The sequence below is a fragment of the Dromiciops gliroides genome, chromosome 1 (assembly GCF_019393635.1).
Source record: "Dromiciops gliroides isolate mDroGli1 chromosome 1, mDroGli1.pri, whole genome shotgun sequence".
In the NCBI taxonomy this organism is placed as follows: Eukaryota; Metazoa; Chordata; class Mammalia; order Microbiotheria; family Microbiotheriidae; genus Dromiciops; species Dromiciops gliroides.
In genome coordinates this window covers 58,347,328-58,373,528 of record NC_057861.1, presented here as the reverse complement: position 1 = coordinate 58,373,528, position 26,201 = coordinate 58,347,328, and the positions used below count along the sequence as shown (strand labels likewise).

The 26,201-nt window shown below is 44.8% G+C and overlaps 1 protein-coding gene across 1 annotated transcript in view; it reads right to left on the bottom strand.

Annotated features, from left to right (window-relative positions):
- The window catches only part of CPAMD8 (C3 and PZP like alpha-2-macroglobulin domain containing 8), a 169,017-nt gene that overhangs the window by 8,681 nt on the left and 134,135 nt on the right, over nt 1-26,201 (bottom strand). Inside the window, exons 35-40 of the mRNA XM_043975621.1 lie at nt 23,432-23,664; nt 17,353-17,440; nt 7,973-8,047; nt 4,706-4,811; nt 4,493-4,603; nt 552-764 (exon numbers count right to left, since the gene is read on the bottom strand). Of these exons, the coding sequence (XP_043831556.1) occupies nt 552-764; nt 4,493-4,603; nt 4,706-4,811; nt 7,973-8,047; nt 17,353-17,440; nt 23,432-23,664 (826 nt within the window). The remainder of the gene's footprint in view (nt 1-551; nt 765-4,492; nt 4,604-4,705; nt 4,812-7,972; nt 8,048-17,352; nt 17,441-23,431; nt 23,665-26,201) is intronic.

Below are 26,201 nucleotides of genomic sequence, written 5' to 3'. Positions count from 1 at the left end.
GATGGAAGGCAGCCTTGAGGAACTGGAGCAAACGGGACCATCTGGTGGGCACCCGAAGACTGGAGGTGACTTGTGTGGATAGATGTAAAGTGAGCAGAACAGGAAAACAATTTACATCATAACATTGTAAAGATTCAAGCACTCTGATCAACCCAGTGACCAACCACGATTCCAGAGCAGGATGATGATGCCTGCTTGCGCACCTCCTAGCAGGGAGGTGATGGGCCTTCAGGTGCAAACCGAGACATGCGTTTTTGGTCTTGGCCAATGTGGGAATTTGTTTTGTTTCACCACGCACATTGTTACACGAGTTTAGTGTTTCTTTTTCAATGGAGGAGGAAGAAAATGGAAGGCAAAATAGATTTTTGTTAAATTAAAAAAAAAAAAAAGAATTTCCCAGATGTTAGAAAAGAAGAACTCAGCAGGAAATTTCAGATCATAATGACTTTTTGAAGGTCAGATGTATGCCCCCCTCTCTCTCAGCCCAAGTAGTAAGGAAGGAAGACAGACCCCCCCCCGCCCCCCCCCCCCCCCCCCCCCCCGGCAATTACTTGCAGTGCAGTGGGCCGCAGACGCCTGCTCGATCCTGGTGCTGTTTCTGCAGGCAGCCACCTCCATCTGACAATGGTTTTGGTAGATGACCCCATCAGAGCCGCACACAGGGTCCCCGTCATAGCCGCAGTCCCGAGAGCAGAGGCACTGTTCAAAGGACTCCTCAGCCAGGCAGCCCAGGCCGTTGTTGCATGGACCGTTGTGAACCAGACCTGAAAGAGCAGCAGGCAAAAGGCTGGGGAGAGAAGGACTGGGGCAGGCAGAGCCTTAGAGGGTGTTCCCCCCTTCCCTCTCTGGCTCCCTGTAGCACTCCTAATGAAGGACAATATCAGCCCAAAGGGCCACTGAGAAGGACTGGACGAGACCCTGCTAGTTTGCCCCTAGAAATATGCCCTGGGAGGCTCCATGGGCATCAGTGTGGTGGAGGAGAGGTGTCCCAAGCCACTCTAGCACTCTGGTCATTCAGTACCCCTCTCCACTGCCCTACCCAAGCCACAAACGCTTTCCTCAGAGCTCCCTATCCTTCTCCATCTTCCACCTCGGCTGAGGACCTGACCTCTTCCTTTGCTGAGAAACTGAGGCCATTTGTCATGAGTAATCTTTATCTCAAACCCCTCGACACCATCTCCCACAGCCCTTCATTTCTGGCATTCTCAGAGAGTGAGGTTACCCTTCTCCTTGCCAAGGTCAAGCCCTATAGATGTGCACCCTTGATCCCAATCCCCTTCCAACTGCTCCTTCTGTCATTTCCCCAGCTCTCATCTTTAACCCTTCCCTGTCTATTGGTGTCTTCCCTACCAGCATGTTTAGGGCTTCTTCATATTTTTTGTTGTTGTTCAGTCATTTCAGTTGTGTCTGACCTTTCTTGACCACATTTGGGGTTTTCTTGGCAAAGTTACTGGAAGGGTTTTTGCTACTTCCTACTCCAGATGAAGAAGCTGAGGCAAACAGGGTTAAGTGACTTGCCCAGGATCACACAGCTCATAAGTGTCTGAAGCCAGATTTGAACTCAGGAAGATGACTCCAAGCCTGGCACTCTATGTAGCATGGCACCACCTAGACGCCCATAGTAGGTGCTTAATAAATAACAATAATAAATGTTAATCACAAATGTTTAATTTAATAATAAATGTTTATTGGACTAGCTTATTGGCTTGAACATGTCAAACAGAGCTTACTGCCTTTCCCCCCGCCCCAAATCTCCCCTCTACCTATCTTCCCTATTCCTGTTGAGGCACCATCATTCTCCCCAAACATCTCCCATGTCTGTAACTTCAGCATTATCCTGGACTCACACTCTCTCACCCCATGTATCTGATCAGTTTCCAGATTTTGCTATTTCTACCTCCACAACATCTTTCATTTCCAAATCCTTCCCTCTACTCACACAACTGCCATCCTAGCTCAGACACTCATCCCTTCTCACCTGGACCATTGCAACATCCTTTTAATTTGTCTCCCTGCCTCGTCTCTCCCATGGCTAATTCATCTTCCCCACATCTGCCAAGGTGACATTCTCCAAGTGCAGATCTAACCGTATCACTCCAGGAGCTAGAGGGTGCTTCTACGACCAAATATATATATTTATTTTATTTTTTGTGGGGCAATGAGCATTAAGTGACTTACCCAGGGTCACATAGCTAGCAAGTGTCAAGTGTCTGAGGTCGGATTTGAACTCAGGTCCTTCTGAATCAAGGGTTGATGCTTCATCACACTGTGCTACCTAGCTGCCCCAATGCTACGACCAAATACAAACTCCTCTGTTTAGCTCTTAACGCACTTCCTAACTTGGCTCCAACCTGCTTTGCCAGACTCCTCACATATCACTCAATGGGCTAGCCAGACCAGTCTTCTCCCTGTTCTTCACACGTGGCACCACACCTCCCATTTCTGTGACTGCATCGGCCAACCCCATGCTTGGCACGCACTCCCTCCTTACCTCCACATCAGAGGATCTCCCATTTCCTCTAAAATGCGGTTCAATCAGTTCTATGTGGAGTCTTTCCTGATCTCTATTGCTGGTGTCCTCCCAAGCTCCTGTAAGGGCCTTACACTCCCTTGTATTTATGCCTATGCACATTTACACCTGTACATGCTGCCTTCCCCATATAACGAAAGTTCCCTGGGAGCAGGGATTGTTACTCTTTTTGTCTTTGTGCCCCCAGTGCCAGCGCAGTGTAGAGAGGTTAACAAATACTTGATGATGAACTGATTGAGAATGAGATGAGAAAATGAATTTAATTAGTATATGTGCCTTTTTTCCTGGAAGTTTGGTTATGGAAGGGAGGAGAGATGAGGTGATGGGTTAACTCAAAGGGAGGGTTTTTATTTTTTATTTTTTAAGGATGAGGAGACCTGGTAATGTTGGGGCAACAGGAAAGGACGCAGTAGATGGAATGAAACTGAAGCTGAGACACAGAGATAGGCATGCTATGCTCACTAAGCAGACGGGAAGAGATTGGATCAAGGACACAGTGGGGTCCACAATAGATCGGCTGGCCTTAGCAAGGCCAGATTTGAATTCATGAAGATGAGTCTGCCTAATTTCAAGCCTACTGCTTTATCTGCTGTGTTACCTTCATTAAATTCTCCTGGTTCTTATTTCTGAATCAGAATATTCTATTTTCTTTAATAAATAAGCCATAGGAAAACTTGTGCTTTTGGCCTGGATTTTGTGGAGAGAAGTGGTAGAAGAGAAAGAGGAAATGGGTACAGGAAGTGAGGACCCAACCCTGGGGCAGAAGAAGACATGGGGAAGGTGATCAGGAACCAGGGCTGGCAGTGCTGTTAGCCAGGAGAAGCAGGGAGTTCCAAGGCACACTGTACCTTCAGCCAGGGTTCAGTGATCAGTGAAAGCTTAGAAACCAGTGAAAAGAACAAGTCCTCAATCTGAAGGCAAAGATCCCCTAAACCACCTCCAAGCAGAGGAGCCAGTGCCCTGGAAATCTGACTGTTGTTCGATAAGGCTTAAGACATTTACAGATGGTGGTGGTGATATCAGTGGTAAGAATGATGGTGGCAGCAATTGAGGAGGTGATAAAAGTGATAATGAGACAGCTAGATGTCATAGGGGATAGAGTGATAGACTCGGAGCCAGGGAGACCTGAGCTGGAAACATGCCTCAGACACTTATCAGCTGTGTGATCTTGGGCAAGTCACTTAACCTTAGCTTGCCTCAGCTTCGTCATCTTTCAAATGGGCATAATAATAGCACTTACCTCAGAGGGTCGTTGTGAAGATCAAACAAAGTCATGCATGCAAAGCAGTAAGCAAACCTTGAATTGCTATATGTGGGTTATTTGCCTATGATGATTACAGTGACTGTGATGTTCTACAGGATAGTGAAGATGGCGTTGGTGATGATGACAATGGGGATGGCCTTCCCTTGTGGAAGAGAGTTGCAATTTTTTATTTGATTAATTTCATTTAATTCTTTGCCATCCTAAGGTATGCGGATAGATGATTCCTGCACTGGTCAGGGTTAGACTAGATGACCTCAGAAGTCTCTTCCAATTTTGAGATTCTAGAATTCTACGGCTTATTTCATTCTGTGTTTCACAGGGCAGGGCAAGCCAGATATGAAACTAATCGCTGCTAGGAGAATAGTTTTGACATTTTAACAAGTTCTCAACTGGGATTCAGACTGACTTGGATTGAAATCCTCAAGGTATCTTGTTGTTGTTTTCAGTCATTTTTCAGTTGTGTTTGACTCTCTGTGACCCCATTTGGGGTTTTCTTGGCAAAGATACTGGAGTGGTTTGCCATTTCCTTCTTCAGCTCATTTTACAGATAAGGAAACTGAGGCAAACACAGCTAGCAAGTGTCTGAGGCCAAATTTGAATTCAGGTCTTCTCAGCACTCTCTACTGAGTCACCTAGCTCTCCATCTTGGTTTTCCCCAAGTCTAACAGTTGTATCCTTGCCAACCCCCCAAAACTTACCAGGTCCCTGACTAGCTGAACTTTCCACCTCATTGCACGTGGGCCCATCACACAGTTCCCTGGCCAGGGGGCTGCTTTCACTGACGTTATAGAAGCGGGTTGCTTCAAATGCTACATGGAGAGAAAGCAGACAAGGTTCAGATTGCTCAGAGCAACAGTGGCAGCAGTAGGGGCTCAGGGAGGTCTGGGGGGCTGATTTTTTGAAGGACCTACCTGGTTCATAGTAGTCATACACAGTGATTGGCATGGGGGCAGTCTTCCCAACAATGTACTCTCGGAAAGCCTGAAATCTTACACAAGTCAAGCACTGGCTTGGAATCTATAGAAAGACAAGTGTGAGGTTAGCTCTAGACCTGATCGCATGGTTAGATATCACATGAAGAAAGCAGAGAGCAGGCACAAAATGTCCAAGACTTCCAAAAAGAGATATATATCAGATGCTTGTTTTCCCCAAAGGATAGGGTTTCTGTTCCTTATTGTTTAAAAAACCCCAGCCCTAAGTAGACACCAACAATTGAGAAGCGATATGCTTGGGGATTTGGAGTCTAAAGATTATAGAATCCCTTCTCTAAGTCTCCATCTCCCTATCCATAAATACTTCAACACTTTGAGGTTCTCTGATTTTATCTGGATGGGGGCTCCACATAAGTAGATCGCAAAGCCATTGGTGCCTTAGTAGCTAGTCTTCCTGGATTTCTGGTGATGCAGAAATTCATCCTCTATTTAGCCAACTTTCTGCTGGTGATTCAATTCAATGTAAAGCCTCCCACCCACAAGGAAATTTACCAGTGGAGTGGAGTGTTCCTGCCTGCAAGGAGATTATACTCTATCAAGGGGGATAGAAACAGGCACAGATAAGTCTTTCAGGCCAAATTCTTCTGAGTGGTTACATGGATCTTTCAGGAGTGTCTGCAGTGTTCAAAGGGTTGATGTCACCAAGCATAATGTCATCTAAGAGACAGGAGCATCTGGAGGATGCTCACCATCCACAGAAAAACCCTCTTCAGCTGAATCTGCTCCGTAATGATGGAAAATGCTTTTGGTGGGCACACATCTCCCTCATATGTTGTATGTCTTGTTTGATGTTCATTATCAGAATGCACTTTGTTGTTGTTTGGTTGTGCAGTTGTATCTGACTCTTCACGACCCCATGAATCATAGCCTGCCAGCACTGTCCATAGGGTTTTCTTGACAAAGATACTGGAGTGGTTTGCTGTTTCCTTTTCCAGTGGATTAAGTTAAATGACTTGACCAGGGTCACACAGCTAGCATGTGTCTGAAACCAGATTTGAATTCAGGCCTTCCTGATTCCAGGCCCAGTGCTTTATCCACTGAGCCACCTAGCTGCCTCCTCAGAGAGGACTTAACAGGATTATTTTTGTTGCCAAATCTTTCAAGGAATATTGAACATTTTTTCTGTATCGGTGGGGGACAGCGTCAGAAGAGAGCTTTTAAGGTCTCTACTGATGAAATGCTTTTTTTCATAATCAACAAATGATACGCATAATGAGGTTTTATTTCTCTACACCTTTTAGGCAAATGCAAAATGGCAAAGATGGTGTCCATTGCTGGGTGTTGTTTGCTTGCTTGTTCCCTGCTAGTGCTTTAAGTTGAGGATACCATCAATTCCTGTCTCGAGAGCACACATACTTGTATAGATGGTATGGTAGGCGTACAGGTCAAGAGCTGTTGGTGTTGTCTTAGTTGCCTTTTTGGCATTGATGAGGTCTAAGATTTCTTCCAAGCTTATGCTCTCTACTTCTTCAGAGACCTTGTGTATTGATCCTTCAGGATTCTTACAATTGCATCTTTTCCCATCTACATTTTATCCAGTCCAACTGCTTTTCCTATCTTTGTTCACTTTAGTGCTGTTACTACTTTCCCTAGAACCATATCCAAGACTGGGATGTCAGGGTCCCTGGGTGGTAGTTCCACTGTTCTTGATGGCAAAAAGTTTGTTACCATAATTACAGATCTTTTCAGTTGAAAAAACAATTGTTGTCCTTTCATTTTTGTCCTTGAACGTCCTTGGCGTGACTTTGCTTAGTTGGATATGTAAAACATCGATGGTAATTCTGTATTCTGTATCTTATAGGTTTTGGGGGGACCCAATGAGACACGAATATATGAAGTGAGTTCTAACTGTAAAAGGTTACATAAATGTGAAGCTATTATTGCTATTATTGTACCACAAACTAATCTTTGGTTCCTCCATTTGGTGGTGGTCTCTGTTTACTCAAGCTTTCTTGTATTTAACTATCTGTGTAAGTGTTGTATTGGACAGTACACTGTATAATATAGATTCCTGGGGGACAAGAAGTCTCATTTTTAACTTTGTAGGCCTCCACCACTGAGATCAAGAACTAGCACTTAGTGGGCATGTACCAAATGTTTGATGCATTGAACTGAATGTTTATAACACTTTGATTTTCTGGTGTCGAGTTCTCTCTGTTATCCCACAATACACCTCATGATACTGACAGAGTAGGTAGGTTTTTATTTTCCCTATTTGATAGATGAAAAAAAAACAACAACCCTAATACAGGTGGTGGCACAACAGAGCACTGGCCTGGAATCAGAAAGACCTGAGTTCAAATCTAGTCTCAGACACTTACCAGCTATGACCCTGGGCAAGTCACTTAACCTCTGTTTGTCTCAGTTTCCTTATCTGTAAAACAGGGATAATAATAACACTTCCTGAGGCTGTTGTGAGGATCAAATGAGATATTACTTGCAAAGTGCTTGGCACAGTGTCTGGTACAGAGTAAACACCATATAAATGTTAGTTTTTATTGTTGTTGTTGTTACTTTTACAGAATTTCAATGCCTTCCTTTAGGAGAGTCAAAGCTAGTGATAATAACACATTTTTATATTACTTTCTTCAAAACATTCTCAGTGAGACAGGTAGTGTCAACATTATTATACCCTTTTCACAGATGAGAAAACTGAGGTCCTGATGTTAAATGACTGGCCCAGATTCACTGGTATTAAGTTGCAGAGCCTGGACTCAAACCCAGGGTTAGTGGAAGGAAGACTGGATTTGGAGTCAACAAGCCTGCCTTCTTCATACACGGAGCTCTGTTGTGAATGGAGCCTCATTTCTTAATTTCTTTAAAGTCAATTTTATTTTCAATTCCTAAATTTCTCCCTCCCTCTTCTCTCCATCCCCCTGCCCCCAAATGAGAAGGCAGAAAAACAAAACCCATGGGGCAGTTAGGTGGTGCAGTGGATAAAGCACTGGCCCTGGATTCAGGAGGACCTGAGTTCAAATCTGGCCTCAGACACTTGACACTTACTAGCTGTGTGACCCTGGGCAAGTCACTTAACCCCAATTGTCTCACCAAAAAAAAGAAAAAAGAAAACAAAATCCATTCCCCATGTGTATCATGGAGTCTCTGTTTCATCAGTTGTACTGCCCTGCAAAGAAAAAGAAGAGTTCTTTGTGGAGACAGGCCAAGGCATTGTGACTGATTACCTACCTCATCGAAATAGAAAAGAACTTTCCTTCCTTCCACTTCATATCGTTTGAGTCCAATCTGCTTGTTCATCAGTAACTGAAAAACACAAAAGGTTAAGGTTGATTTGCATTCCACAAACACTTTTCTGGGGGTGACCTGGGGGATAAGGACGCTGTGTGGGAGGGGGTGCACCTGGGGAAGAATGTCTCTGAAGCCCAGATGTAATTTGATCCCCACGTGCAGGATGCATTCAGACTGCTGGAATCACAAACCCTCTGGACTGGAGGGGCCCCAGGAGGCACTGAGAATGGCCGGCCCAGTCCTGTACTGGACCTTCTCCATGAGATCCTGGCAAGGGCTCCTTCAGCCGCTTTCAAAAGCACTTTTGGATGGTTCTGATTGTTAGAAGTTTTTCTTTCTATTTGGCATAGATGTGCCTCTGTGACTTACTCCCATTGTTCTAATCTGTTCTGTGGGGTTGAGCAGAAAAAAGTCTAATGGTTCTTCCCCATGGGAGCCCTTCAAACACTTGGAGACTTAGCATCCCTGTGTTCTGGTGTGTCTTATGGAATATAAATTTTGATCACTGAAGCATCACAAGATACCTTGGGGTTTATGGGCTAGATTTCTTTCTTAAGGACCATGCCTTAAACCCAAATCTCTCTGGCTCTCATTGATTGGCTAATAGTACATCCCAATCTAAATTGTTTGGGCTCTGATGGCTCAGAGTGAGTGTAAACAGCAATTGTTTCTTTTTGCCAGAAACCCTGAGGGTCTTTTCCTCATAGATTGATTTTTTTTGACTAGTTAAAAGAAGCCATTCTTTGCTTCATTTATTACTTAATAACTGAATAGGCTTTGCCTCAGACAAAGAGAAACTGGGAAAAGACCTTAGCTTAAAAAGGCCAAGGTCTCCCACTGCATTCTGGGTCATCTCCAGTCATCCTGATCTATATTTTGCCACTGGACCTAGATGGCTCTGGAGGAAAGAGTGAGGCTGGTGACTTTGCACAGCCCTCCCTAATTACTTAAATCCAATTCAGTACAAGTCATGACATCACCTTCTTGATGCTGTGGTCCTCTTCAAGGACGAAGGACAAACACCAACACCACTACCACGTTTTCCAGGCTACCGACTACAGTTCCTTCACTTATTCTTTGCACGGCTTACTATTCAGCCCCCTCCACATGAACACCAGTACACGAGTGGGCCGCTGTCAGTGTCCTTCTAGAAGTGGCCCCAATTTTCTAGTGGTGGCATGACCAGGGTGGAGGAGAGCAGGCCCATCAGCTGCCTTACTCTGGGCCCACCAAGACCCTCAGGGCGGGCGGCAATGCTGGCATTTGGGCTGCCTTGTCATGCTCCTGACTCATACAGAACACACAGGCCACTGAAACGCCCCCCCCCCTTTTTTTTTTTGCGGGGCAATGGGGGTTAAGTGACTTGCCCAAGGTCACACAGCTAGTAAGTGTCAAGTGTCTGAGGCCGGATTTGAACTCAGGAACTCCTGAATCCAGGGCCCATGCTCTATCCACTGCGCCACCTAGCCGCCCCCCCCCCTTCTTTTAAACATAAATCACCTGGCCACATTTTCCTGTTGATGAAAAAAAATGCTTTACATTTATTTCAATGAAATTTCATCTTCTTAGACATGGTTCATTGTTTTGTTTTTTTGTTATTGTTGTTGTTGTTTGGTTTTTGAGGGGTAATGAGGGTTAAGTGACTTGTCCAGGGTCACACAGCTAGTAAATATCAAGTGTTTGAGGCCAGATTTGAACTCAGGTCCTCCTGAATACAGGGCTGGTGCTTTATCCACTGCACCACCCAGCTGCCCAGATATTGTTTATTGTTATAGGCCACAGAGATTTTTGGGGGGATCCTGTCATCTAATGCATTGGCTATTCCTATCATTTTGTGCCACCTGTAAATTTGGTAAGTATGTTCTCTCTGCAGATGTGGTATTTTAAAGGTACTTCATGGAACAGTGGATAGACCACTGGAACTGGGTCAGGAAGAGCTAAGTTAAAACCCTGCCTCAAACCCCAACTAATTGTGTGACTATGGGCAAGCCACTTAACTTCTGTTTGCTTCAGTTTCCTCATCTGTAAAATGGGGATAAAAATAGTATCTACTGGGGCAGCTGGGTGGCGCAGTGGATAGAGCACTGGCCCTGAAGTCAGGAGCACCTGAGTTCAGATCTGACCTCAGACATTTGACACTTACTAGCTCTATTACCCTGGGCAAATCACTTAACCCCAATTGCCTCACCAAACAAACAAACAAACAAATAAATAAACTTACCACCAAAAAAAAATAGTATCTACCTCTCAGGGTTATCTTAATAGTCCCTAAATTCACTAGCATAGGTCTGAGGATAGAGCCATAGGGTATGCCCTAAGAGATGTCAACGCATTAAGAAGAGCATGCCACGAGCTTTATGAATATGCTGGTATAGTAGGTTTGTGACATTCCCCTGGTCTACAAGTCTAATGGTCTTTTTTTTTTTTTTTAAAGGCAATGAGGTTAATCTGGAACGATCTCTCTCTCTTTTTTTGTGTGTGTGAGGCAATTGGGGTTAAATGACTTGCCCAGGGTCACACCGCTAGTAAGTGTTAAGTGTCTGAGGCCGGATTTGAACTCAGGTCCTCCCGACTCCAGGGCCAATGCTCCATCCACTGCGCCACTGAGCTGCTCCTGATCTCTTCTTGATGAAGCTAGGTGAGTGGTGTGTCCCTTTCTGAATGCCCCAAAGCCATTACTTCATGATGCCTCCTATAATTTTGCCAGGAGTTGCAGCCAAGCTCACAGGAGATTTGACAGGTTCCGCTCTCTTCCTTCTTCTGAAGATCTGGACATCTCCCTTGCTCTGCTCCTGTGGCAAGGTCACTGATGGGAGCTCAGCAGCCACATCTGCCATATCTTTTGGTCCCCTGAACCTGGGCCAGGCAACAAACTCAAGAGGGTCCTAAGCTAGGTGATATCTTCCCTTCCCTGAGGACCAGATCTCTGAGAAGTCTGAACTATGTGTGGATGATTCCTGCACCTCTTTGAGCTTTCTCTTATTTCTTTTACAGTGACAAAAGCCCTTTTTGTTTCTTTTGTTTTTTTTTTTTGTTGTTGTTGTTGTTCTTTTTTAGTGAGGCAATTGGGGTTAAGTGACTTGCCCAGGGTCACACAGCTAGTAAGTGTTAAGTGTCTGAGGCTGGATTTGAACTCAGGTACTCCTGACTCCAGGGCCTGTCCTCTATCCACTGTGCCACCTAGCTGCCCCCAGCCCTTTTTGTTTCTTAAAGCCTTCACTAGGAGACTTCACTTAGCACTGGCTGTGCTTCTGTGTTCATCCTCCACCCCCTCTTCCTGCTCCCATCTTCTCTCCTTTCGGTGTCTTTTATATCTCTAGGCTGGCCACTGAGTTCCCCACAGAGCCACATCAGGCTCCTTAGGTGGCTCCCTTCTTCCTCACTGCAGCTATTTCTCTTTGATGCCTCAGAATTTCATTCTTTTTGTTGTTGTTGTTGTTGTTGTTGGGTTTTTGGTTTTGTGTGTGAGGCAATTGGGGTTAAGTGACTTGCCTAGGGTCACACAGCTAGTGTCAAGTGTAACGATTGGAATGACGGCACCTGCTGGAGACTTACTGTAGGAAAGCTCCACCATGAGGAAAAGGTCTCTGAGGGCAAGACCATGTGTCTTTTCTTTGGCATCAGAAAGTGACGTTTGCTTGTGGGAGGAAGAAGTGGGGAGGCTGGTGCTCTGACTCTCTTTCGTGTGGACTCTGGCAGAGAGCGGAACTAGAAATGTGCTCTCCCTTTAATAGATAGATGAATTTAGGCCTCTCTCTTTCTCTTCACCAAATTCTTATTCTCCTTAATAAATACTTAAAAGTCTAACTCTTGCTAAAGCTTATAATTTATTGGCGACCACTCATTAGATTTTAGACAGACTAGCTAGAATTTTAGCCCCTTACACAAGTGTCTGAGGCTGGATTCGAACTTAGGTCCTCCTGACTCCAGGGCTGGTACTCTATCCACTGTGCTACTTAGCTGCCCCCCAGAATTTCATTCTTAAGAGCCTCTTGTTCTGCCAGGTCTGTCTTTCCTTATATAAATTTAGGTCATTGGATCCTTTTGCTGAACCCTTTAAAAATCTAGGATGTATATTGGATAATACCTGGCTTCTCTCTCCTCTAGAATGAATTTTAAGATAGAGAGATCACTTCTTCCCAAGGCTCCAGTTATTTCGACTTCACTGCTCTTTGAGACAGTTTTGATTTAAAAATAAACCTGCCAGGGAGTTAGCATATTCACCCACTCCCAGAGGAGCTAGAAGAAAATTTCTTTTTCTTTTTCTTTTTAGTGAGGCAATTGGGGTTAAGTGACTTGCCCAGGGTCACACAGCTAGTAAGTGTTAAGTGTCTGAGGCCGGATTTGAATTCAGGTACTTCTGACTCCAGGGCTGGTGCTCTATCCACTGTGCCATCTAGCTGCCCCTGGAAGAAAATTTCTAAGGGTCTCTTCCCCCTCCCCAGTGGAAATGATCAGCAAAAATTGGGCCGAAACACTTTTCCCCCCTCTCCTTAACTGGTATTTATTGAGCAGCTCTAAGTGTTCAACTTTGTCCTGGTTACTGCTGGTAGACACTGGAGGAGAAGAACAGGCCTGACCCTTGGGAAGCTTACGGTCTGGTGGGGACACAAAACTCATGAACATGAATGCTGAAACACTACACATGGAGGCCTAGTAGAGAGGTGAGAGGGGAGGATCAGGGGTCCAAGTCTCAGTCCTGCTACAAGCTGACTGTGGCAAAGAACAGGTCACCTCACCTTTCTCATTTGTAAAAGGAGGGTTTTGGTTTGGACAATCTAAGGTTCCTTCCAGTGGTAACATTTTATGGATGCTATGGTTGGGTGTTAGGGGCATTCCAAGGCCAGGAAGCTGGAAGTACAATTCAGATGGGCACTGCTAGACTGAGTCTGGCTTCACAGCTTCATGAGCTAGACTGGTGCACATGCTGTGGGGAGGGCCAAATATCAGAGGAACAGGTACAGCTTCCATATACCAGGGGAAGGACTCAGAGTAAAACATGTGCCCTGTCCTGCTCAATTTTTTTTTTTTTCTAATTTTTTTTTAGTGTGGCAATTGGGGTTAAGTGACTTTCCCAGGGTCACACAGCTAGTGTGTGTTAAGTGTCTGAGGCTGGATTTGAACTCAGGTACTCCTGACTCCAGGGCCTGTGCTCTATCCACTGTGCCACCTAGCTGCCCCAGTCCTGCTCAATCTTTACAGATATCTATGCTGCAAGCACTCCCTCATTTCTTAAATGCTCACTGTTAATTACCAAACACTATTGTCACCACAATGCTGTTTCCCCATCAAGCCTTCCCCTAATCAAATAATGCAGAGTAGAGCCTGGGAGCATGGCTCTCGGGCTAGAAGGGACCATGTAGGTCCAGCTTCCTTGGTTTACAGGTGAGGGAGCTGAGCAGGTTAAATGTTGTACAAGGTCGTATAGGTAGTAAGCATCAGAATTGGGATTTGCTAAGATGGCCCCTGTCCTCCTAGGACTCACAGTCCAGTAAAGGGTAAGCCACAAAGCCAGATAAGTATGACATACAAGGTGATTTGAGTTATAACACAAAATGTGGTGTGAGGCCTAAAGAGAAGCATGTTACTGACTGGGACCATGGCCTATAACAATAAACAATATCTGGGAGGCTCCCTGGAGGAGGTGGCATTGGGCCATGGGTTCATGAATTTAACAGTCCAAGAGACATCAGCATTCCTAAGCCCTGCTGTGGACATGTTGGCACACAGTCCCAGTATTCTGACAGTTGTAGATTGCTGGAAGTTCCAGGAAGACAAGATCTATGCACTAGAATACTCGGGGTAGGCCTCATGGAGGAGCTGGGTCTCAGTTAGGTCTCAAAGGATGGAAAGGATTTTGGAAAGAAGTGGGAGAAAGTATGCTTCAGTACCGACCCAAATGAGAGGGGTCATTCAGTAAGATTCCCCAAGCACAAACTCCTCCTTCAGGGTGTGAGCTCCAACGGCCCTCACAAAGCGTTCACAGAAGTGACCTACAACTATGCTTTACTGTTTCCAACAAGGTGACCACAGACTCCTAGTGCCTGCTTCCCATGCACGGTGTCTAATGCCAGCAAACATCTTGTCCCTAGCTGACCCAGGGTGGCCATAAAGGATGAGGGAGGAGTCTCAGACAGTGCCTGGAACACCTAGGAACAGAGCCATTTCCTTATAAACGTCAGGGCAATGAACCAGACCCACACAGAGCCTAGAGAGAACCAGGTACGTCCACGGTACAGAATGAATGTGGCCATGGGCAGCCAAGCCGGCCTTTACCACATTATGATCTTATGAATTCCCGGTCGAGGCACAGCTATAAAAGCTGCTGCCGTATGTTCTTCTTTCACCATATTAATGAGCAAGCATGAGTTTTACCTCCTCCATGAACCGGGCAGGACAGGAGTAACTGTCCTAGTGATTGAGGGATCCTGCAGTGGGGAGTCTATTCTTCAACACACACTCCTCTGAGTCTGAAGGCTGAAACTCCTGAGAAGGACTTTGGCCAGCTGAAGTCACATTTTCTTGGGGATACTCAATGCTGTCAGCACACAGTCACATCAGAGGGATTTGTGGGGAGCCAGGGGGCAGGAGACTCATCATTAAAACACCAAAGCTCTCCAGATGGTTGAAAAAGCCCCTGTTCATAAATCATTCTACCTGATGACAGAGACACAGAAGATGCAGAGACAGTGAGAAAGACAAACAAAAAGAAGGCAGAGATAAAGAGTGAAAAAAAAGAGAGGAGGGGGGGAGAGAAGAGAGGGAGAGAAAAGAGAGAGAAGAGAGAAAGGGAGGGAAGAAGAAAGTAAGGGGAGGAAAGAGGGAGGGAAACAGCAAGAGGGAGGGAGGGAGAAAGGGAAAAAGGAAGGAAGGAGGAAGATTGGAGAAAGAAAAAGAGAGAGGAGAGGAAAGGAGAAGAGAAAGAGAATGCCCAGAGGAAAGAAGGAAAATGAGGAAAAGTAGAAGCTGAACGAATTAATATGTGGCTCTGATGGAGGACCCTGGCATGAGAGGAAAGGCCAATGGCCAATGGCCAAATCTAACAATAGCTCAGGAGCTGATATTTCGAGGTCCAAGCCCTTGAACTCTATCAGGATATGGGGGATTCACCACACTGGAAGAGCTTTTATGATTTTTTTTTGATTTTATGTGCTAGAGTGGCAAAGTTTCTCCCCTTTGGTAAAAGGAGCTTCTAATCTTGGGAGCCCAGGGAGGGTGGGGTGTCTATGGCCTGTGTTGCTCTTGGGAATTCTGTCTCTTAAATGGGAGAAGATGCAGTGTCTGCAGAAGATGGTGACCAGTCCAGTGAGAAGCCTGGATATCAGAGCAGGAGAGGAGAGGGGCCTTGGATAAGCCTGGGGTCTGGTATATAGAAGAGGGATGTGGCCCTCAGCACCATGAGGACAAACCACCAGGTGGTAGATGTTCACTTACTATAAACAAGGCCATTTAAGGATCAGTGTGCGCAACAATGGCTGGGCTGCCCTGGAACAAGGCAGGGAGCTCTCCAGCCCTGGGGAAGCTGCAGAGGAAGATCCCTGAGGGTCTCTGGGGCAGGGCTTCTCTGTCCTCTACCCTTTCCTGTTGTTCAGGTCCTACCATCCCTCAGGGTCCAGCTCAGCTGCCACCTTCTCTCCAAAGCTGTCCCCAGTCTCCTCCCCTGTCAGCAGTAACATTCCTCCTCGGACCCCACACAGCATCGGTCTCTGCTTCGTACTTAGAATAGCACTCAAAACTCGTTCAAATCCACCCAACCTGCCTTCCTCCTCATCTCCTCCACACACCGTCCACTTCATAGCCAGAGGTTGGCTCACCGTTCCCTGAACAAGCCAGGAACATTTCTTCTGGCCTTCATGCACCCTGTTTCCTGCTTTGAAATAATCTTCCCTCGCCCCTCTTCTTTCTCTGTAACTGAATTTCAGGCCTCCTTCAAGACTCGGAGAATAAGGAATGGCCTCTCCCTGGGGGGGAGGGGGCTCCCTGAATTGCAAGGACAGTGACCTCGGCCCTGCCTGGTTCCCAGGGGAGGTGAACTTGCTCATTAATGATGGTGAAATGAGAATGTGAGGGAGCAGTTTTTACAGCTGTGCCTTGAGCAGGAATTCATAAGATCCTAAGTCCCACCTCCTCTAGGCCCTCAGGAATCCTTCCAGGCCTGTCTGTTCTCCTCATTCGGTACTTGTGATTTTAATCTTTTTGCTTATTTGGTATTCCCAACTAAACTTTGCATTCTTAAAGAATAAGAATATCCCTTTAGGATGCTTTTGATTTGTTTTTTTTTTTGGGGGGGGGGGAGCAATAAGAGTTAAGTGACTTGCCCAGGGTCACATAGCTAGTAAGTGTCAGGTGTCAGAGGTTGGATTTTAACTCAGGTACTCCTGAATCCAGGGCCGGTGCTTTATCCACTGTGACACCTAGTTGCCCCCTTTAGGACGCTTTTGAGACAGGTAGGTGGGCCTGGAGTCAGAAAGACTTAAATTCAAATTCAGCCTCAGAGACTTACTAGCTATGTGACCCAGGCAAAGTCATTTAGCCTCTGTCTATCTCAGTTTCTTCAACTGTAAAATGGGATAATAATGGCACCTAGGGTACCGGGGTTGTTGTGACGATCAATTGAAAATATTTGTAAGGCACTTAGTGTAGTGGCTGACACATAGTAGGTGCTTAATGGTACTTGTTTCCTTCGTCCTTTTTCATCCTTATGTCCTGCCCAGCATCATAAACAGAAAAAAGTGTTCAGTAAACACTTGCTGACTGAAGTATGTACCGAGATCTTTCTTTTATACAGAGTAGAAGGTCACTCCAAGCAGAACTCTGGGGAGCCCAGCACAGAGCCCTTGGGGGTTTCTCACAGTTACTCTGCAGGACAATCTACTTTGTGCTCCTCTGCGGGCCAGGGCAGCAACTGGGATATTCACCCAGAAAGAAAAAAAAGGGAGGGGGTGGCAAAAATTCCAAGACACAGAGCCTCCACTCAAATGCAATCCAGATGTTGGAGATGGTACAGCCCCCTGAGAAGCCATAACCAGCTCCTGTGAGAGCACGTTGGCTCTTTGGTATTTCCAAATGAATAGCATCTAATTACTGTAATCCGTGCATGGTAATGAAGCCAGGCTGGGCTCTGTCATAGAAACTCGCTAATTGGATTCCTAATATCTGTCCATCTACTTGAAAATAAATAGCGCTTGGCAACTGAGGTTTTTTTGTTTTGTTTTAAATCCCTGCTTGCCAATGTCATGGAACCTTGCTGTATACCTTTTACCTCTGTGTAGCCACCCAGAGGGACCATGAGGTGTTTTAGCTCCAGCTCAGCATCTTACCTGCTCCAGGCTTTCAAGGTCGGCTCGGAAACCCGAGAAGAGAGGGACTTCCAGAACAGCCATGTTTGAGGATCCAGAATGGAGCCACCTTTCCAAGAAAAGGAAAAATGTATTTAGGATCAAATGTCCCCAAGCAGTAAATAGGCACTTGCTGTTTTCCTGTACAGGTAACACCACTGAAGTTTTTTCATAGTGGAAAAAAAAGGCAGTCAGATTGCTCAGTGGGTAAAGCATTGCAATCAGGATGACCTGAGTTCAAATCTGGTCTGATACACTTACTAGCTGTATGACCTTAGGCAAGTCACTTAACCTCTGTTTGCCTTAATCCACTGGAGAAGGAAATGGCAAACCTCTTCAGTATCTTTGCCAAGAAAACCCCATGGACTGCATGGGCACAAAGAGTTAGGCATGACTAAACATCAAAAATATATAAAACCCACAAAGCTTCAATAAAACTTTACTTTTTCTTTTCTTTTTGCAGGGCAATGAGGGTTAAGGGACTTGCCCAGGGTCACACAGCTAGTAAGTGTCAAGTGTCTGAGGCTGGATTTGAACTCAGGTCCTCCTGAATCCAGGGCCAGTGCTTTATCCACTGCACCACCTAGCTGCCCCCTAAATAGTCTTTTTAAAGGAAATACATCATTTGACCTGCCTCCTCAGGCAATTCCTATTCATTTGGGGACAGCTCTAATTGTTAGGAAGTTTTTCCTGACACAAAGCCTAATTCTGCTTCTCTTCAACTTCTATCTATTGGTCTTATTTCTTCCCTTCAGGGGTCAAAAAACCCAAGTCTAATCTATCTTTTACATGACATCCCTTCAAATCCCCTCCCCACACCCCCAGCCAACCAGGTCTTCTCTTTTCTAGGCTAAACCTCTCTGATCTCTTCAAAGAATCCTCATTCGACATGGATTCGAGGCCTTTCCCCATACTGGTCACCCTCCTCTGGACCTTCTCCAGTTTATCAATATCCTTTTTAAACTGCAACATCCAGACCTGAACGCAGTACTCCAGATGAAGTCTGAGCATGGAAGAGCCATAAAGACCACTGCTTCCTTATTCCTGGAAGGTCTGACTCTCTCAATGTAATCCAAGGGCACATTAGTGTTTCTGGTTATTTTACCACATTACTGACATACCGAGAGCTTGTAGTCCACTACAACCTCCAGATCTTTTTCATGCAAACAACTTGATTTAATTATGTAACTAACACCTTATGAAGTCAGTTTTTTGTAGTCCAAGTAAAATACTTTATATTTATCTAAATTAAATTTCATCTTATTAGATTCAGATCAATGTTCTGACCTGTATAGTTCTTTATGATTCTGTCATCTGGTATGTTAACTATCCTTCCTGGCCTGGTGTCATTTGCTATTTTGATAACCATGTCCTCTCTGCCATTATCCAAATCATTGATAAAAAAAACAAATGTTAAACAGAACAGGACAAGGATAGATCCCTAAGGCCCTCTACTAGAGACCTCCCTTCAAAGTTGACATCAAACTATTAATGACTACTCCTGAAGTTGAGTGATTCAATCAGTTCCAAATCCACAGAACCGTATGGTTGTCCAGTCCACATCCCTCCATCTTCTCCATAAGAATGACATGAGAAATGAGGGCAAGAGATCATCTCTTATTAGAGATTATTTTGGGTTTAGCTTCCTTCTGGGGAACAGTTATTGAGCCTGGTGTGGTGGAGAGAACTAGGAATCAGGAGACCTGATTAGAAGGCCCAACTCTTCTACTAATAAGGCTGTGGGAACTTGGAAAAATTTGTTCTCCTCCCGGGGCCTCAGTTTTCTAAATGAAGGGATTGGAGTGTATTTAATCCAACAAACACTTGATGCCTCCTCTGGGCTAGGCCCAGTGTTGGGTGTTAGGATTACAAAGGCCAGATGAGTCTCGGTTCCCAGGAGCCTGTATTCTGGTAGGGGTTAGTTCTAAGGTCTCTTCCAGGTCTGACACTCTGGGCACTTTATCCTAAGGATTCCCATCGTTTTAGATTTCTGGGTTCTATGTTCCTTTCTGGCCTTGACATTCCTTTTTCTAGAGGCCCTATCAGTTTTGACATTTCACAGTCTATGTTTTCAGGTCCCTTAGAACACTGCTAATCCGTCCCAAGGCTCTTTCTCACTGTAACATTGAGTCTACGAGGATGATGCTGAATCTTTAAAGTGTTGACAAGCTCTTTCCCCCTGCTGCCTATAAATGAAGGTGTAAGGTAATTAGGCACACAGGGGAGAATTGGAAAGAATAAGCAGTTTCAGGATAGAATCCATGAGGAGGCCTGGAAAACGTCACTCCCGTCATTGACTCAGGCTCAGTTCTTCCCTCTGGCAACTGGCAGGAACCGAACTTCATTCTCTCCAGGAGCTCTTCAACTGACTGGCCCTTGAGACTGGCTCTGCCCATTGGCACCTTCCAGTCTGCAAGTAGCTGACTCCAAGCATGCCCACGTGATCATAGCATCAGTATGGGAAGGGGGAATCACCTCACTTTTCAGGGGAGTAAAAGGCTCAGCAAGTTAGGGGAAAGCGCGGCTAGAGGAGGGTTTTGGCATCACAAAATTCACCAAGTGCTTTGGAAAAGTCCCAGGGAGCAGGACTGGGCGCAGCTTTTTCTCTGCATGATTCTCCCAGTGCTGAGGCTGAGGTCTCGGGGGGGGGGGGGGGGGCATTGCTGCCTTTCTTGAAGAGGCCTATAACCCAGGTGGCTGCCTTGCAGCAATGAGGCCTTTCCACAGTTATTTCCATAACTTCTGCCATGGGAATTGTTAGAGTGAAGACAGAGGTTTGAGACGAAGCCCGATTTAAGCAGATTGATGGCTTGTGAGAAGAAGGTGGGGAGAAAGGCAGAGGAAGCCATATATTTTATTTAATTGAACATGCTTTTTCTTCTCTTTCAAACTATATTCGTCTCTAACCCCACGAATAGCCTTTTAGATCTAGAAAGGACCCCGGAACATAGAATATGGAACATCAGGGCTAGGAGGGCCCTTAGAACAGACAACATCAAAGCTGGGAGGGCCTTTAAGAACATAAAATGTCAGACCTGGGAGGGATCTTGGAAGACAGACAAAATTTCGAAACTCTAAAGGACCCTGGATGATAGAACACAGAATGTCGGAACTCAGAGACCTTTGAACATAGAACACTGGATGTCAAAGGTGTAAGGGACCGTAAGCTCAGAGAGGAAAATGGACTTGCCTAAGGTCAAACAGCTTACTTGTGTGACTGGCTGGCCTATTTCTTATCCAAGAGAAGATATCAGTTCTACAGGGAAGGAGTTGAGGATTCTTCTAGTCACTGGTGGGGAAGATCATCTTGAATCACTTTAAAAACTTTCGGACCAAGGATAACTAAGACTCAGGGTCCATCCCAGCCAGCACAGTGCCTTCAGCTTCAGAGAAGGACCGGTGATTCAAGTCAAGGAGTTTACCTATATGCTTGAAAGAAAACTCCCCTGAGGGGATGGCCATTAGAACCATGAATTCATCACTCAGAATCTCAACTGAGGCTCAGAGAATCTTTACCATACTCCTGTATTTTTGTTTGTTTTTTGTTTTTGTTTTTTGCAGGGCAATGAGGGTTAGGTGACTTGCCCAGGGTCACACAGCTATTAAGTGTCAAGTGTCTGAGGCTGGATTTGAACTCACCCCACCCCCATACTCCTGTATTTTACAGTCTTTTCTCTGGATTCTCCATCAACAGCGAATTTTAAAACATACATATGATATTTACATTTTCTTCTACAAGGGCTAGAGGCATAGGGTTGGCATCAAGGTAGACAGTATGATTATTGCATGACTGATTTTATCCTTAGTTTCTTTTAGAGAAAGGTGATACTAAGTTGCTCCTGTGGGAAAACTCATTAGCACTGAAAATACTCTTGTTGCCAAAGCAACCCACCTCCACAGAATCTACACTTATATTCCAAACTGATGCCAAGGCAACCAACACCCTGGGCATACCACCTCCCAGATGAGCTTAAGTACTCAAATATGAGCTAGGCTCAGTGGCATATGCCTGCAATCCCTGGTTTGGGGAAGGATGAGGCTGCATTGTCTGACACCAATATGATGAACAGGGGACACCAGGATGTCTAAGAAGAGACAAATGGGCCTAGTTGGAAACAGAGCAGTTCAAAGATCCCAAGATGACAATTTGTGGGATTGGGCCCATGAATGACCTCTGTACTTCCAGGCTTGGCAAGATAAAGGGTCTCAGAAAAGGAAAAAAAAAGAATCAGATTAAGGTTATTTGATAAACCAAGTCCATATTTACTGCAAAATTTCATAATTTTGTTATGTTTCTACTGTTTTTGTTCTTTTAAACTTTTTATTTTGGTCAATTAGTCATGTCCAACTCTTCGTGACCCCATTTGGGGTTTTCTTGGTAAAGATGCTAGAGTGGTTTGCCATTTCCTTTTCCAGCTCATTTTACAGATGAGAAAACGGAGGCAAATAGGGTGAAGTGACTTGCCCAGGGGCACACAGCTAGTGTTTAAGGCCAGATTTGAGCTCAGGTCTTCCTGACTCCAGGGTTGGCACTATATCCCTATAAAACTTAAGGGTAGATAGGAGTGGGTGAATATTAAACCAATTAAAGGTAACTCTTGGTGTAAGCTTGGCATTTCTTGACACAAGAAACAGAGGGGAGAGAGTCTATGTGGAACTTCCCCAGCTACTACCCAGAAAACTATCAAGAAAGTTTTCTTGATTGAAAAAAATAAATGAATGACGACTGAGTGAATTTGTTAGTATCTCCTTTCAGCCTGTTCTGCCAAGTTATCCCTTTTCAAGTTAATGATGTGCCAGAAAGAACCCTGGATAGAGTCAGGATTTCTGGGTTCTAGCCCCTACTTTTGTACAAATTGCTTAACTTTTCTCACTCTCAGATTCTTCCTCTAGAAAATAAATTTGCAGGACTAGACAAACTTAATTTTCTTCAGCTCTAACATTCTATGTTCAAAGGTCCTTTGAAATAACTAGTTAGGACAGAACAAAAGTGATTAATAAGGAGATGAAACCCAAAAGAATTGAAGTGATAATAAAATAGTCAGCTCCTATCAATTAGTTCAAGACTCCAGGCCCATACAAATGACATGCCAGGTTATAGAAACAACATATGTGATTGCTGGATGCCTGTCAGGGAAATTCACAAGATTATCTAGAACAGAGGAGGGGGATCACAAGACCTGAGGTTGATAAAAATCTCAATTTTTAAAAATAGGAAGAGTGTGGCATTTCCAGATTGCAGAATGGTGAGCCTGATATCAATTTCTGGAAACATTCTAGGATGTATATTAAAGAGATGAATTGTGATCATTTAGAAATGGAAGGAGTGATCTTTGAGAGCTGGCTAAATGAAACATTTCCTTTTTTAAAATAGGATTAGTGGATTTGCAGTTCTCTGTTGAAATCTCAATATGCTATACCTATGGCATTTCATTACAGCTCATCCTCCCCCACTCCCAACACTGACATCACATCACAGTTGGGAAAAGGCACCCCAGGCCCAGTAAATGACAATAGAACAGGAACTGGTAAAAGCCTCACACAAGATGTATATAGCAGGGTGATAGTTCTAGACTCCTAAGGGATGTTAGTATGAAAGTTCCTGTGATATAGACTTGAGGGGTATGGGGGAAGTGATGTCTTCTCCACTCTGCTCCTGCTTCCCATGTGACACCTGTTTCTCTAAGTGCCTTCCCACCACTTGTTTTCTCCATTAGATTCCCCTTGCTTTGCCTGTTTCTCCATGAAGCCACCAATGTGTTTGCATCCTCCTTCACTTCCCAGAAGTGAGCAAGCTTGTTGCTTGGTAATTATAACTTACATATAGAAATGCATGAACACGTGAATAGTCAGTGAGCACGTTGTTCAACTGTGTTAGTTAAGAGACTCTTGCTACGTAACAAATTTATGAAAGTCAGAATCCCTCTCAGTTGGCTGGTCCTTATGATTCCTATCTCCAGTCCTGCAGTCCTAATTTTGGGGCATTACCGATTCTGTATCTGCCTGGTTTCCTCCTGGCTTTCTGATGATCCCCCATTTCCAGCCCCAGGTGGCTCCTTACCTGGTACATATTTCCAGGATCACTTTGTACTCTTGGTGGTCTTGATCGGATGCTGGGTCATCATCATCTACAAGGGGTAAGTCCCGTTGAGGGGTCTCTAGCTTCTTTGCTGGAGAGGCCAGTCCAAGTGGGGGTTGAAAGCGGTGCCTCTCAGTTTTGGGTTCCTTGAGGTTCACAAAGAGCTGGAAAGCTGGCTTGGCCACTGGGTCAGGCACATTATAGGTTACATCAATCTGTCCCAGCAGAGAGAACATAGATAGCATTTAGCCACCAAGAGCTCTACGTGGAATCTGGGTAGCTTGCACCCACTGTGACTCCACAGCCATGGACACACATCTCAGAACTCTTACCTAAGGCACGGATTCTCTATGGGGCATCTTTGACAAGCAGCTATCCAATCTCTGATGGAAAATCGCCTGTGATTCACTAGGGAAGCCCACTCCAGTTCTGAACAGCTTTCATTTCTGCCTCCAAGGAACTCCCACCCCCTTGTTCTAGTTCTTTGCTCTGGAGACATTCATTCATTCATTCATTCATTCATTCATTTGTTTATTTTTTTGTGGGGCAATGAGGGTTAAGTGACTTGCCCAGGGTCACACAGCTAGTAAGTGTCAACTGTCTGAGACCTGATTTGAACTCAGGTCCTCCTGAATCCAGGGCCGGTGCTTTATCCACTGCACCACCTAGCTGCTCCACTCTGGAGACATTTAAAATGAATCTAACTTCTTGTCCACTGAGTAGCCCTTCAGACACTTGAAAATAGCTTCCTATTCCCCGAAGTCTTCTCTAAATAAGTATCCTGAGCTCCTTCAGGGGCATGAGTGTTGGGAGAGAGAGGCAGAGGCTCTCAGCCTATCTTTCCAGCATGATCTTCTACTACTCTTTTATAGAACCCTGCTCCATCCAGACTGGGCTCACCATTTCTGGAACATTCTTGTACTCTCCTGTTTCTGTTTCTGCCATTCTAGCAACCAGCCTAGAACTGTTTCTTCCCCTTTTTTCCCTCTCAGTCACTGCAAATCCTGCCCATCTTTTGAGAATGTCTTTCATGACATTCTCTCTGACTAATGATAATAACAACAATAGCTTATATTGATATAAAATTATATATAATAAAATTATATTAATATAAAATTAAAGTTTGCAAAGTACTTTCCTCATAATAACCCTGTGAAAGAGAGAGAATGCAAGTATTATTATCCTCATTTATAAAATGAGGAAACTGAGGTTAATAGAGTTGAATGAATTACCCAAGAATCCACAGCTAATAAGGGTCTGATCCAGGATTGGGAGATGCCCAAGGAGAACACACCCATTACTTCCTGAGCTAGTATACTCTACTTTTGGATAGCTTTAATGTTTTGAAATTTCTTCCATAAATCGAGCCTCTTCATTACTTTTGTCTAGGGATGCTGGTTTTATTTCTAGGGTCAAGTAGAACAGGCAATAAATTCTTTCTCCCATTTCAAATACTTGAGGTCAGTAAGCCTCTTCTCCAGGGTAAATAGCTTCAGTTCCTTAAATGAATCTTCCATAAACACAGTGCTGACCTTAGTGGAAGAGGACTGTCACCTCCTAGACGCTGTCCCTTCCTCAATGCAACCCAAGGTCCCGTTGTTTTAGCAGCTAATTCATACTGAACTTGTAGTCAGTCCTCCAAAACCCTCAGCTTTTTTCATATTGAGCTTGTAATACATTAAAGCAATTGGCATCTTGATTTTTCAGATAAACCTCTAACCGTGCTTACGATCATCTTAGACTTTGTGAAGTTGACTTTTTGAATGCAAGTGTGAGACTTTATATTTTTCTTCATATAATTTCATCTTCAATTTTATCCAGTGTTCTAGCTTAATATGTTCTAGGAAGAAGCAGATGTTCTCAAATCCTACATAAACTTCTTCTGGGTAGTTCTCCTCTATCTGCTGTGTTTACCTTTGGAAGCAGGATTGCACCCAGGGAAAGGAAAGCTAGTCAAGTTGCTCTGGGTCCCTAAACTTTGTAGGTATGTATGTGGGGAAGAAAGGAATGAAACAAGCATTTATCAAACATTACTATGTGCCTGACACTGTGCTAAGCAATGGGGATACAAATACAAGCAAAAAGACAGACAGCCCCTGCCCTCAAGGAGTTTATATTTTAATCAGGGAAGAAAACACACAAAAGAGGGTCCAATGGGACCCTGGGTTGCACTGAAGGCATCTTGTGTGGGGACATGGTTTCGAAGTCCAGAAAGTCAGAAGGGCCCAGTCTGGCTGGCTCTATACCTGTCTTGTAGACTTCAAAACCATGCCTCAAACACTGGCCCATTTAACATCTGAGGTCTCCTTGCCTGGGAGTCTCCAACTACCCATGAGACCTTCTTTTTTTTTTTTTTCCCTTTGCAGGGCAATGACTTGTTCAGGGTCACACAGCTAGTGTGAAGTGTCTGAGGCCGCATTTGAACTCAGGTCCTCCTGAATCCAGGGCCAGTGCTTTAGCCACTGCGCCACCTAGCTGACCCTTCTTGAGGCCTTCTTACTCTAGAATATCTCTGCCAAGATGGCTCCCTTCTCTCATTGGTGAAATCCTCTTGGAGCCTATATTAGAGCTGTCCAAAAGCAGAGCATGTTACCTCAGGAATCACTGGGGTCTTGTCAGCTGCACTTGTCAAGCGTGTTGTAGAGGGGATCGCTGTGAGGGTATGGGTAGGACTAGATCATCACTGAGGTCTTCACAGGGGGTGATTCAGAGACAGGGCAGCCAGTGTGGTAGAGTAGAAAAGCTGTTGAAC